The following is a 13,431-nucleotide window of genomic DNA, read 5'->3' as shown; positions in this document are numbered from 1 at the left end:
TCAATGATGCATTAAGATGCAACATTTCAAAAATCTATTGCAATAGTTTCTGCGAGGAAGGCTTTAAAATCTGTCAATTATATTTGAGCTACAGTGAAGATGGTTTCCCTGAGGGTACAATATTAACTATATTAAATTTCTCAGTTTAATTACTGATCGCAAATGCTTCGGGCACTAAACCAACAGGCTTTAAATGCAGCTATAGTTTACAGCAGACGGCTCGTAAAGCGAAGTGTGCAGCCTTGTTGCCTGTCGTGATGCTGCAGGTCTCTGTGTGGACATACTTTGGGGGTTGCACATCATTGCATCACTGAATTACAGGCGCAGTTTTATCTGATGTCCTGTGATTATAGGTGGGCTTGTGTTATTATGCTTCATGCGTTCATAATATGCAGTGTTTCCTTAAGATTTCAGCACATTTTAATCCTGTCAGAAGGACCTGACCGAATGTATGCATGGTGTTAGGTGTTAACATCAAGCTATTAGCCCTCCGACAGCTGCAGATGTACCGTATGTGCAGCTCCTCTGTGTTGACGCGCCCGGGTACGCGCACGCTGCGCCTGTCATAGTGGCGTCATTACGCACATAACGTCACCGCTGTCGTCCTAATCTGTGCTTCCGGTGTTATGGCCGCTCGCAGAGAAGGGCGACAGTAACATGTGTGATGTTTTGGGAAGGAGTGCGTGTGTTTAGGATGGGGGTGACACAGCTGTTTCGGCTGGTTACCTGTCGGTCAGCAGCTCGTGCGACACTCCGCGCGTACAGGAGGTACAGCAAGGTGCGCAGGCTTGTTATTATTACTGCAGTATAGTTACTACAGCTAACAGGGCAGTCTGGTCCTGTTAGCATTGAGAGATGGAGGTTGTTGTTGCTTGACAAATGTGTGAAGCTGCTTTGTGCTGTGATAAACCTTATTTATCTCTAATTTCATTTTCAGTATATAGGGCATAGTTTGGCACTTGGTTTTTGGATATACCTGTGATGTAGTTTATATAGAGTACAGTGTTTTATATGAGTAACATGGACCCCAACATACCCTCCACTTCTTCTCCCTGCTCTCTTTCTCATTTGGTTCCCTAAAAAAGTAAAAGTAGTCACCATATTTTTCAACTGAATACCTCCAAATTGATAATTTGGGGTATGGCTGTCAGTACAGTTTTTCATATACAATTTATTTATAGATAAATAGATGGATATACCTGTGATGTAGTCTATATACAGTACAGTGTTTTATATGAGTGACATGGACCCCACCATACCCTCCACTTCTTCTCCCTGCTCTCTCTCTCTCATTTGGTTCCCTAAAAAAGTAGTCACCATATTTTTCTACTGAATACCTCTGGGGTATGGCTGTCAGTACAGTATTTCATATACAATTTAAAGATAGATAGATAGATGGATGTACTTTATTGATCGCAAATTGGGAAATTATACACCAACTCTGTATTGTAAAGTAGGTGTGGGTGATAAAGTTAGCTAGAAGGAGAGGAAAACATGCACATTCTCAAAATTGTTTGTGGTGCTGGGAGTAGATCCCCTCCAATATGTACTTTTTAAAAAAAAGGACTTGCTCCCACACACACTTTTCTCTGCTTTATTATTCAATGTTTCGGTCAACAAGGACCTTCATCAGGACATGTCGAATAACCCTAACCCAGAATGGTCTGATGAAGGTCCTTGTTGATCGAAACGTTGACTAATTAAGCAGAGAAAAGTGTGCAAGTCTTTTTTTTGAAAGGAAGAAGGAAATAATCCAGCTAATATGTGTTAAAGGCAATTATCTTATTTATTGATTAATTACTCTTTTCAGTCATTTAAGTATAACAGAAATTTAACTTAAGAAGGAGGTATCACTTTACCATAATACATCCATTATGCTGAGGAAAAGGCAACACTGAAGCTTTATCACATTATATCAATACACACTCTGTAACCAGTTTATTAGGTACACCTAATTAAAACTAATGCAGGTTAATACTACAGCCCAGCAGTAAATCAACCCTTCATGAAGGTCATAATGTTCAGTTTGTGTTGAAACTGTTTTAGAGAGGTGTTTATTTAACTTAATTTGGAGGCTGTAGTGTGTGTGTGTGTGTGTGTGTGTGTGTGTGTGTGTGTGTGTGTGTGTGTGTGTGGTGCTGTTGGATTGTATTGCACTTGTCACCAGGGTTGGAAATTGGCACCAGCCAAATGCTTGTAAAATATGCAAGTGGCTGCTGGATTTGCTTCACTGCAAAAGCAATGGCAATCTATTGAGTTGCTGGCAAAATTTGGAATTTTTTTTTTTTTCATTGAAATTGGTTTAGAGAGGTGTTTATTTAACTTCATGGTTATTTTAGAGGCTGTGGTGCTGTTGGATTGTATTGCACTTGTCATCCTCTCATCCTTTCACCCTTTTTAATCCTGATCTTTCCTGTTCGTCTGCAGGTGTGCCCAGCGCTATCTGAGCGACTGCGAGTCTTTGAGTCCCTCAGGGAAAAACAAGGCAATAAGAGGAGAGTTGAAGCTACAGAAACTCGGCTCAGTATCCGACTGGCTGACGGCCGGACAGTGAAGGGGACAGCTGGTGTCACCACACCCCTCTTTGTCGCTCAGAGTGTCCGGTAAATATATTTAACAGAAATGTGTTTTCTTATTGTGTTTGTTCTTACTGAAGTGATATAACAGGGTTATTGCATCTCTCTTTACAGTGTGAAAGGAGCACTGGTCAGTAAGGTGAATGGGGAGTTGTGGGAGCTTGGACGGCCCCTAGAGGGAGACTGCGAACTACAACTGCTGGGGTTTGACACAGTTGAGGGAAGACAGGTAATCACATCTTTTTTATACAATGCCTTTGTGTTCTTCCTGTTTGTTTTGTAATACACCGCGGTAGCATGTGCTTTTTTGTCACATTACCTTTAAGGTGGATCTTAATCTCCTAAAGGAATCACTTTTCTTCTCCCAGTCCCCCTTCCTTGACTTCAGTGGAAAATGCCCTGAGGTCAAGGGATGAAACATAAGTCAGTATAAGACAAATTGTCACCAAGAGATTACAAATAAACTTACAGACAAAGTCACATAACATAGTTCATGTTGCTAATTGTGTTTTAAATATTGCTGGAACAAGTAATTCAAGGATGAGAGTATCTTTAGGTCTTTCTGTGTTTTCGAGGCTAAGGAGATAGTTAATTAGGCTCTGAAGATCATTTCCTTAGTATTAATAGAATTTTACTGGCTGTTATTTAGATGTTTTCAGGTCAGTTAGTCCAGATAGGGACCTTCCTAATCCAAAAAGACAGTTCCAAACACGCTCTGGATCTCTTCACCTACTCTGTACCACTCTCCCTGTCTTAGGCAGCATGGAGGACAGGAGCGTGCGTCCTGGGTGGAGTGTTGGAGAAGGTGTTTGGTGCCGAGGTATGCCGAGAAGGAGCGTCGGAGCTCGGGCTTTATTGTGACCATCTGCTGGACAACAGGTGAGATATTTATGTGACTGTCTCTGTTACGGGACAGAATCAGTTCTGGAAACGTGATCAGGTCAGGTGTATCTGGTTTTTAACCACAGCAATGTAGTCTGCAAAATCTGTAAAAAGATAATCTGGCCTTGGGTGGACCACTTTCACTTGTGGAGTGCTTTTAGAATTACTGACCTATACATAAAACCCTTTCCTGCCTTAGGTGGCTTCTTTACATTTATACCACCTGTGTTAAAAAAAAATGTCTGTGTTAATCAGATTCATATCTATACATTATGCTATGCTGCTATAATGAACCCTTACAGGGGTTATTAAATGTTCATTTCACACAATCTTTAAAGAGTCGATGACCTCTTTTCCTTCCCCATAATCATTTTCTTTCTTCATACAACCCTTGGCCGTGTCTTACTGCCGCAGATCTTTCTGCTTTCGATGTTTTACCTGAATCTGTCCTCTCCACATACAGTGCCTTGTCTCTGAGTGATGTGGATGAGAGATGTAAACAGGCTGCAGCCCTCAAACTTCCTCTGTCCAGACTGGAGCTGAATACAGAAGAGGTCCGAGAGCTCTTCCAGGTCAGATATACCAATGTCTTATATTATAACAATTCACGGTTTTACAGCAGACTCACAGTGAGACTAAGAAGTAACACAGTAGTATAGTATTGCAATGAAAAAATATTGTCAATGCACTCTGGGGCCATATGTAATTTCAGGTCATCATTCTGCATGCTGAATGTCTCCGTACCTGTCGCAGCTTGTGTAACTTGACTGTTTATATATTTTGCCTTTGCTAACATGTGAGTAGCAGTGATGTTACTCACTGTGTAGGAGTGGCTCCTGTTTATGGTGTGCCGGTGATATTTTCCTCTGTCCCAGTGTTTACTCACTGAGGTCGGGCCCTTCCTATTGTCCTGCTAATTTCCCCACTGCGGGACTTAAAAAGGAATATCTTATCTTATCTCATCTATTCATATATATGAATTTTCTGTGTGTTTTGTGGGTTGTACGTCTTATAGAACAGTAAGCTGAGACTACAGCTTGTTGAGGAGCAGATGGACGGCCCCACCGTCACAATATACAGGTATTAATACACACACACACACACACCTGCAGTGTCCTCTAAACTCTCACCTAAACATTAAACCTGTTTCATCCTGTCTGTGTGACTCAGGTGTGGAGACAGCGTAGCGGTCTGCGACGGTCCCCTCCTCCCACACACCGGCCTCCTCAAGGTCTTCAAGACACTCCAGGTGTGTGTTTGTGTAACTGTCCTCTCCTCTGCTGGACTCTTTGTGGTTTTATGTATCTGACTGTTCTCTCCTTTTGTTATCATTCATTTTTAGTGCACAATTGCTCCTAAATTTGCCTTGTACATTAGTCATTTTATCCAATATCATCTTATGAATTGATGGCCGATTCCTTGAAAGCTAAACACTGTTTCATCTATCTTAACTCAACCTCTTTTTGCTGCTTTGACAATATTTTTTTTTAAAAGAGATTCACAATACCATTTAGAAAAATGTTGTTTAATACATGATAATCAAAGATGGTGGGTTAACCTCATCTAATCTGTAAAAATATGTTTTATTTGGGCCCAGTCTGTCCTGTGGGACACATGCTGGGTAAATGGAATTTTGCTCGTCTTTATTGTTCCATGGAGTGGGAAGAGTTTCCATACTGGGCTGCCACTGGGCAGACTGGGATTCCATTGCAGCAAGGCTGGAAATATCAGCAGCAGGATGTTGTGTTTGTCCGAGGCCAGTTTCCTGTTCTCGGCCCTTACAAACACACTGCCATCCATCAGACGTGTTGTCACTCTCACTGGTTCACCCTTCCTCTTCCGGCTGACCCGCGCTCCCCTTTCTCTTTTGCCACCTCTTTGTTCGCTCATTATTGTCTCTCTCCCTCTTCTCCTTCACCTCTCCTCACTCTGTATCTGTAACATCCCAGCTGTCGCATGTGACCCTGGCCAATCAGACAGAGTCCTCAGGTTTGATGCGTCTTTTAGGAGTGGCCTTTCCAGGAGAGAAGGACAAGGAGGAGTGGGAGAGGGAGCAGGAGGAGGCGAGGAGGAGGGACCACAGACGCATTGGGACGGTAAGATGAAATCTATATCTGGAGAGGTGCAGAAAATGAGAAAAAAAGCAAATGATTAAAGAAGTGTTTTCTGGTCATAAATGCTGCGTTGATGTTTTTGTTTAGGACCAGGAACTGTTCTTCTTTAATGACGTGAGTCCAGGCAGCTGCTTTTTCCTGCCTAAAGGAGCCTACATCTACAACACCCTCACTGACTTCATTAAGGTGAACATACACTCTCTTCACAGTCACTGACTCTGTGTAAATGACCTGCAATAATCTGACTGTAGACTTTATTCTTAATAAGAGCATTTTATAAGAGAATTGTAGAATTACTTCAGAAAAGTCAGGCATATGTGCACTTTCAATCTTTCAGTTATAGAACTATTCCATTCATAATTCCCATTTACATGCTACAAGACTAAAGACACCCCTTCCACGTGTCATTACAATGACTACGTTTACATGCACACTAATATTCCACTATTATTTCGAATATGACAATATTCTGAATTTGATACGGGGTCCTGTAAACGAGCTATTCTCAACCACTGGGCCCGGGCCCACTGGTGGGCCTCAGACCGCCATCTAGTGGACCAGCGAGATACTGCCAAATGGTTAGATTAACCTCTTCAAAATCCGACGGCCGCTATTCTGTATTTCAGAGGTTGTAGCGGGCTCAGTATTAAAGCTAGAGTGAAGATACTAGTATCATATGAAACTAAGAAACCTAAGGAATACATTGGTCCTGACCATGTCATTGCTAGATTGTCGGGAAGAGCGCTAAATATCGCTTCAAAGGAAATATGCGTCTCAGTTGGGGTATACACTGATTATGCAACTAAAACTGAAATATCCCGCACATTTTTATTTGATTATGCAAACTATATTGTCCATGTTAACATCTCACACACACACAAACATGTACAAACATAACATGACAATAAATGATGCTGTTGATTGTGTCCCGGGGATACACATGTTCATATCAGTCATCAGGATATTGCTCTCGTTAGCCTTCAATTATTGCACTGTTGTGAAAGTCTGCCCCCGTCCTTCACTCATTGTCACACGCATCCTTCCTTCCTGACGTCTTGCAGAGTGAATACCGAAGGCGAGGATTCAACGAGGTCGTGACCCCAACTCTGTACAGCACTGCATTATGGGAGCGCTCGGGCCACTGGGAGCACTACAGCGAGAACATGTTCACTGTGACATCAGAGGGCTCTCAGACCTACGCTCTCAAACCGATGAACTGTCCTGCTCACTGGTGAAAATACATTCCTGTCCTCTAGTCCATATTTTTGTTTTGTTTTTCGTTACGCACAGAAAACGTGCAAAATGAGTCCGATGCGTTTTATTATTCTCTTTTGTTGTGAAAATTCGCAGTACAAGACAAAACTGAATTAACTATGTGGGTGCCATGCAATGAATAGCGCTAGTCCAAAACGGGGCTAATGAATGAGTGGTCAAACAATCCTCTTTTGGCTCTTGACGGATGCGAAAAAAAGCAGAAAATCAAACCTGTTACGAAAACTTTAATGACGGACAAACGTTTCGGGAGTCGGTGTGTAAATGTGAAAGACAACGTGAGATCGTATTTAACCTGCGACAATTACAGACAAAAAATACAGACTTGGTGTTAGGGCTGACCCCAATGTTTCGAAAACTTTGACCATTGCCATGGTAATTGACCTCCAAATCAGTATTCAAATGCTTCCTTGTTGTTTTTTATATGTATGTAAGTATGTAATAATAATATTTAAATCCCAAAATAGCCCATGAAATAAGGAATAATCCCACAACATTATTCATATTTGATATTAATTATTATTATTAGTTATTCTCAGTCGGATATCGTTGTTTGTTGTGTGTAGAGGTGTGTGAGTGTACAGTAGTGCAGCAGCGGCACTGAAACGGGGGAGATGGAGACAGACAGACAGAAGCACATGTCAGCCTGCTGCGCCGCAAAGCTTCGAATACATATCAATATTTCTCACTGAAGCTTTGAAGCCCAAAAACTGGTATTCGAGACAGCCCTACTTGGAGTGCAAAGGCCTTAAACTTCACTCTCCTCTCTTGTGTTTAGTCTCATGTTTGAGCAGCGTGTCCGCTCGTGGAGGGAGCTTCCTCTGCGATGGGCCGACTTTGGGGCTCTGCATCGTAATGAGCTCTCCGGAGCGCTGGGAGGTCTCACTCGCGTTCGAAGGTTCTGCCAGGACGACGCTCACATCTTCTGCACACCTGAGCAGGTACACATAACACACATGAGCATGCATGCATTGTTTTGTTGCAGATTTTGTTTTCTAGACCGCTGCATGCTTCTTACGGGTAAGAAATGTGAATGGGACACATGTGGGACCATATTACAGTGATTAGACGGGCTGTACAAATAACTCCCAAGACATTCCAGGAGGCCTCTGCCTGGATGAATGAAGGTCTCTGTCCTGTTTAAACATTACACCTCCATATGTGCATATGGCTGTACAGTCTGTGTAATCCTGATCCCCTACATAGTGCCCTGGAAGGTTCCCATGATACTGATTGCGCTCCTCCAGACCTTCTGTTGGCATTCTGTTAATTCACAGAGATCATAGTCACAGGATAATAATCACGACTCTGTTAGCTTCTGAAATGATTCAATCCATGGAGGCTTTACAGTAAATGCATTGCCAGATTTCTTTTTCTTTACACACCCTGGTTTGAATTTAAACTCCCTTGTCTCAATGTTTATATTATTATGTCCTCTTGGTTTCCCTCATCTCCAATGTTTTTTCTTTCCAGCTGCAAGAAGAAATTGTGGCATGTTTGGACTTTGTGAGGAGTGTATATCGAGTGTTTGGGTTTTCCTTCCACTGCCTCCTGTCTACACGTCCGACGCCATGCCTCGGGGAGCCCGAACAATGGGATAACGCAGAGCAGGTAAACACACACACTTTATCATATTGTGGTGGGCCAAATGTAGTCCTAGACAGGCCCCAGCTGTTAAAACGTGTATGAACTGTAATCTGGACCCAGTTAATCTTTAAAAGAAAGGACATGGTGTAATGATATCCACAATCAGTTATGCGAGTGGTACTTTCCAATAGAGATCTGCTCCGTGTCGGGCTGCTGGGTAGATGTTTATCTCGAAATCCCCATGGACGCCTTAAATAGGCACAGCGGCAGTTTAAGCTGATTCAATTGAGTGTAATTGAACATTATGGTTCCAGACCCCCATAACTCCTACACACACAAACACACACACACACACACACACACAGTAAGAACAACATGGTGGTCATAATGTGCATTAATATACATTATCTACTACGCCTACTTGCTTACTGTGCTCTATGCTGTGTGTGTGTGTGTGTGTGTGTGTGAGCAGCAGTTGGAGAAGAGTCTGCAGCACTTTGGTGAACGTTGGGAGCTGAACCCGGGAGACGGAGCGTTCTACGGACCAAAGGTCAGTGGGAAGGGCTGCATGCAGTACAGGAAACTGATTTCCACACACTAGGAGGGCATTCAAGACTTCTGCATTTTAGTAGTCATCCACTACTCCCAAAAAGTAGTTGAATTGCCGATTAATTGCAGGAGATAATATATAATTTTTTTTCCAGCCAATAACAATGATCGATTCCCGTTGGGGCGGCTGTAACTCAGTGGGTAGAGTGATTGTCCTTTTTAACCGGTGGTTCGATCCCCTACTGTCTGCATGTCAAAGTGTCTGCGTGTGATCAAGACACTGAACCCCATTGCTCCCAGCAGCCCACTGCAGAGGTCAAATTTCATGTATGGACCTATATGACGAATATAATGAAGTTTAAGTCTCAGTAAAGGGTTAATTAATGTAGGCGGGACTCACCTGGGGGAAGGTGAAATAGCAGAGTCCTTGCTTGGCTCTGAGAGGCTGTTTACAAATGAGCCGCGATCTGATCGGACTAAACCCCCAGCAGGTTTGTCTGAGCTGGAGCCAGATTCCCCGCTTAATTTTAAGCGGCAAAAGCGGCGTCAACGCCTACTTTGACCAACTGAAGGCTGATTCAAACACAACAGGGTATTTGGGTATATTGCGATTACAGTCCAATACATTATGTTATTACATCTGAAGGAGCGAATACCATAAAATATACTTAACATACATCAGAGCAGTCAGCAGGTGATTGCTGGTATCATTTTATTATCTCGTCGTCAACAGAGACACACCTCCTTCCGCCGGCAAATGTTTTCCCCTCCATTTAAGAGTTCATCGCCGCTCATCATCACTTCTTGCCGGATTGTGTCCCGGTTGTAGGAAAAGGAGCACATCCACTTGTTTGACTGCAGTAACAACATTACTTCTTTCTTGCAGGGATAGCAGGAGGCATTTGCCACTGCTTTATTACTGCACCATGCTAAAACAACTAGTGGTTTTTGATAGTCAACTATCCTGTGAAACCTTTACCACACACAAGTGCAAATATTGTTTATGATAGTATCTGCTAACAGCCGCCAAAACATGTCAGGTTTTTATGCACTGGCTGCGGGCTGGTGCCTCATATTTAACGGACAGACATGGGGGTGCTTTCAATCTTCTCATCTAACTCTTGGGAAGAAAACACATTTGAGTATTTCCCAAGTTGTTGAACGATCAAAAATTGTGTGTAGATTTAACGATTAACAATCCCATCTTCCATCTTTATCTAACGGATTCTTCCGGAGTCAGTTTATTGGTGTCAGGTCACAGATTAGAGAGCAACACAGACGTCTTTGTTGTCCTTCTGGCTCTGCAGAGAGACATTTTTGAGAATTAAGTTCGCCCTGTCCTCGACCGCAGGAACACCAATAAAAACAGAAATGTGTGACGGATGTTCATTGAAGAAATTATAGCTACTTGTTTTTTTAAGAAAATATAAAGTGGCTTGACCTGAGAATGACCTTGGTTTTCTTGTGAGGCGATTTCATTTTCACTTCCTTGTGCAAGAAGTCAGTAAGCATCGAGAGGAAGTCAGCTTCAGGCAGACGTTGCATGATCAAGCTCATGTGGAGGCACAGAGAGTGGAGGTAGGTCAAGGCAGGGTGGGGTTAGATACACACACTAACACGCTCCATGTAACAAACAAACATTCCTCACAGCCATCTAGCTAGGGTGTGTTAGCCACAATTAGCTAGATCAGCTTCTCTTGGAAAACCCATTTGTTATCATTTCTGTCCACAAAAATGCAGTTTGTCCCCTGCAGCGTCAGAATAGAGCAGTGAAGCCTGACGCTAACACACTCCTACATGTTTCTTCATAGATTGACATCCAGATCAAAGATGCTATTGGCAGACAACACCAGTGTGCCACGATCCAGTTGGACTTCCAGCTGCCAATCAGATTTGACCTTCAGTATGTTGGGTGAGTCATAAATATCTGCATTTGGCTCACAATCTCCTAGACATTCCTACATCTGTGGGGATTTAGATCTGCACGCTGGCACTTTTGTAGCATATTCTTCTCTGTTTGAACCCACAGACTTGCTATATAGGATGTCCTGTAATTGCTCAAGTTAAAATGACAGATGTGTAACTTCACGGAGATCTAATTTGATCATGAATGATGCGTCCCTTATTGAATTTATCAGTTCAGGCCAACGTGCTCCCTGTTTCTGGCTTTTGCCTCATTAGTCTGCCCTACTTCCCTCATGGTCTCCTTATAGCAACGTGTATATCATGATGTATGTCATTTTATATTGCTACAACAATGTTTGTGTTGATATTGTAGTTTTTTATGCATAAAATAAGCAAACAGGAATGTCTGGTTTTGGTTAATCCAGCAAATACTTACAAGAGACGTTATCACATTGATTCAAAAATCACCAAAACAAACAATATTGCCATAAAACCGCTCTTTCCATTGATTTGCATCAATGCACTGTGGCCTAATAGTCTCAGAGATTTAAATGAATAGCTGCTACATTATAAACGTTGTGGCAAAATCTCTGATGGGCGTCAGGTTTACAGCATCTGACATTATATATCATCATATCACTCAACCCTCACTCTATTGGTAAACTTTTTTATGCCTCCGCAGGCAACAACCGTGGCCGGAGGCATTATATTTCCGTCCATTCTCGTAAACGTGATATCCCGGGAACGCCTGGAGGGAATTTCTTCAAATTTGGCACAAACGTCCACCCGGACAATGAAGGATGAACTGCTTAGAATTTGATGACCAAAAGTCACTGTGACCTTGCGTCCGTCCCATTCTCGTAAAAAGGATATCTGACGAATGCCTGGAAGCAATTTCATCTGGCACAAATATCCACATTGACTTTTAAAGTGGTCAAAGGTCACTGTGACCTCACAAAACATGTCTTATTGCCATTAATCAAGAATTCATGTGCTAATTTCACGCAAATGTCGAATGGGATAAATTGATGAAGTGATGACATTTTGGATTTGACTGGTTGGCGAGCGGACGCATACAACCGCAAGGTGGTAATTACATTTTTTTTTTTACCTTTCTCAGTCGGGACGGACAGTTGCACAGGCCAGTGATGATCCACAGAGCAGTGCTGGGATCACTGGAGAGAATGATCGCTATACTGGCTGAAAACTTTGGAGGGAAATGGTGAGAAGACGCTGATGATCACGTATAGTCAGATGCATTTTATTAAGCTGTTATGCAGTAGCTGAACCCCATCACCTCTCTTTTCCCCTCACCTAGGCCACTGTGGTTGTCTCCAGCGCAGGTCATGGTCATTCCTGTGGGGGGCAACAGTGAGTCGTACAGCAAACAGGTCAGTCTGTGATGATTTCCTTCTGGTACATCAGGAGACCAAGTGTACTCTATTTCTGGCTTTTTTTCTTTCTGTCATTATTAATTTGCTTGTTAATGTGAGAAGCACAGTACAGATACAATCTTAAAAGCCTCTCTCCTGTTAAGGTGGTCCGGCAGTTCTGTGAAGCTGGCTTCATGGTTGATTTGAATGACGATCAGGGAGCAACCTTAAATAAGAAGATTCGCTCTGCTCAGCTGGCCCAGTACAACTACATATTTGGTAAAACGGAGGCTACTTAATACACTAAAGCCGGAATCTCCCTATTCATTGCTACTGATGTTACAATATCTGATTATGACTCTTAATAACATTTTACTTTTGTGTTTTTGTCCAGTGGTGGGGGATAAGGAGAGTGAGAGTGGAACAGTGAATGTGAGGTGCAGAGGGGGTAAACAGCTGGGGAGGAGGCCGACAGAGGAGGTGCTGACATCCCTCACACAGCTACGAGACACCAGGAGCAACTTAGATGAGTTTTGATGAAAAACATCCTGGAAATAATGAGTCACTGATGTAATAAATGTTTGTTTTACATGTTCAAGCTGTTATGCTTCGGCTCTGTCTGAAGAGATGGCTGCTAAGGTTTGTAATAAAAGTGTATAAAAGATTCTTTACTCGTTGATTTGTCCATTAATGGCATCCGCTGATAAATCTGTTTCCTAAAAAGTGCAGAGAAGAGATTTAAGGCTATTTAAAGATCTCTATCAGTCTAATATCAGCATTACTCAGTTACTGTTGCAATTTGTTTGATAAAATCCATTAAATATGCGAACCTCCCACTTACGTAAGTCTGTGTCATGAAATCAGAATAGAAACCAGGCATACCTTTAAAAGACTGGAAGAAAGGGAGGATACGGAGGGGGATTTGACTAAAATAGGAGAAGGAGCAGCAGTGTCAGGGCTGTGTGTTTTCATGTGTGTTTAGTGGAAACAGCCAAGTCAAGGTAAAGGTCAAAAAGATTGGAAGTTTTTCCTTTTTAATTGAGAGAGGGCAGCAGGACGGAAAAGACATCAGTCACAACAGTGACACCGAGGGCGAGAGGGAGGCGTCTGCTCGGAGAGAATAAACCGAGTCGACTGGACAAAAGCAGCAGCTTCAACAAAGCTGGTTGTGAA

At 42.5% G+C, this 13,431-nt stretch overlaps 1 protein-coding gene across 5 annotated transcripts in view; it reads left to right on the top strand.

The window, feature by feature from the left end:
- tars2 (threonyl-tRNA synthetase 2, mitochondrial) overlaps positions 1-12,924 on the top strand; it is a 33,272-nt gene extending 20,348 nt beyond the window's left edge. For 3 of the 5 annotated variants that reach the window (XR_012596161.1, XR_012596160.1, XR_012596159.1), the window contains exon 11: positions 2,428-2,568. Coding sequence is in view for 2 of the 5 variants with exons in the window: in XM_074653542.1 (XP_074509643.1) it covers positions 665-778; positions 2,428-2,603; positions 2,691-2,805; positions 3,334-3,455; positions 3,922-4,030; positions 4,474-4,538; positions 4,629-4,707; positions 5,408-5,554; positions 5,660-5,758; positions 6,634-6,803; positions 7,623-7,785; positions 8,318-8,455; positions 8,904-8,981; positions 10,792-10,892; positions 12,006-12,107; positions 12,204-12,276; positions 12,423-12,537; positions 12,653-12,795 (2,109 nt within the window). In the remaining 3 variants the exon portion in view is untranslated. Of the gene's footprint in view, positions 1-604; positions 779-2,427; positions 2,604-2,690; positions 2,806-3,333; positions 3,456-3,921; positions 4,031-4,473; positions 4,539-4,628; positions 4,708-5,407; positions 5,555-5,659; positions 5,759-6,633; positions 6,804-7,622; positions 7,786-8,317; positions 8,456-8,903; positions 8,982-10,791; positions 10,893-12,005; positions 12,108-12,203; positions 12,277-12,422; positions 12,538-12,652 lie in introns of those variants that run through there. The other 2 variants (XM_074653542.1, XM_074653543.1) reach the window with 2 other exon arrangements.
- Positions 12,925-13,431: the final 507 nt, after the last annotated feature.

This window comes from Sebastes fasciatus, chromosome 12 (assembly GCF_043250625.1).
Source record: "Sebastes fasciatus isolate fSebFas1 chromosome 12, fSebFas1.pri, whole genome shotgun sequence".
NCBI lineage: Eukaryota > Metazoa > Chordata > Actinopteri > Perciformes > Sebastidae > Sebastes > Sebastes fasciatus.
This window is presented reverse-complemented; position numbering and strand designations above follow the sequence as displayed.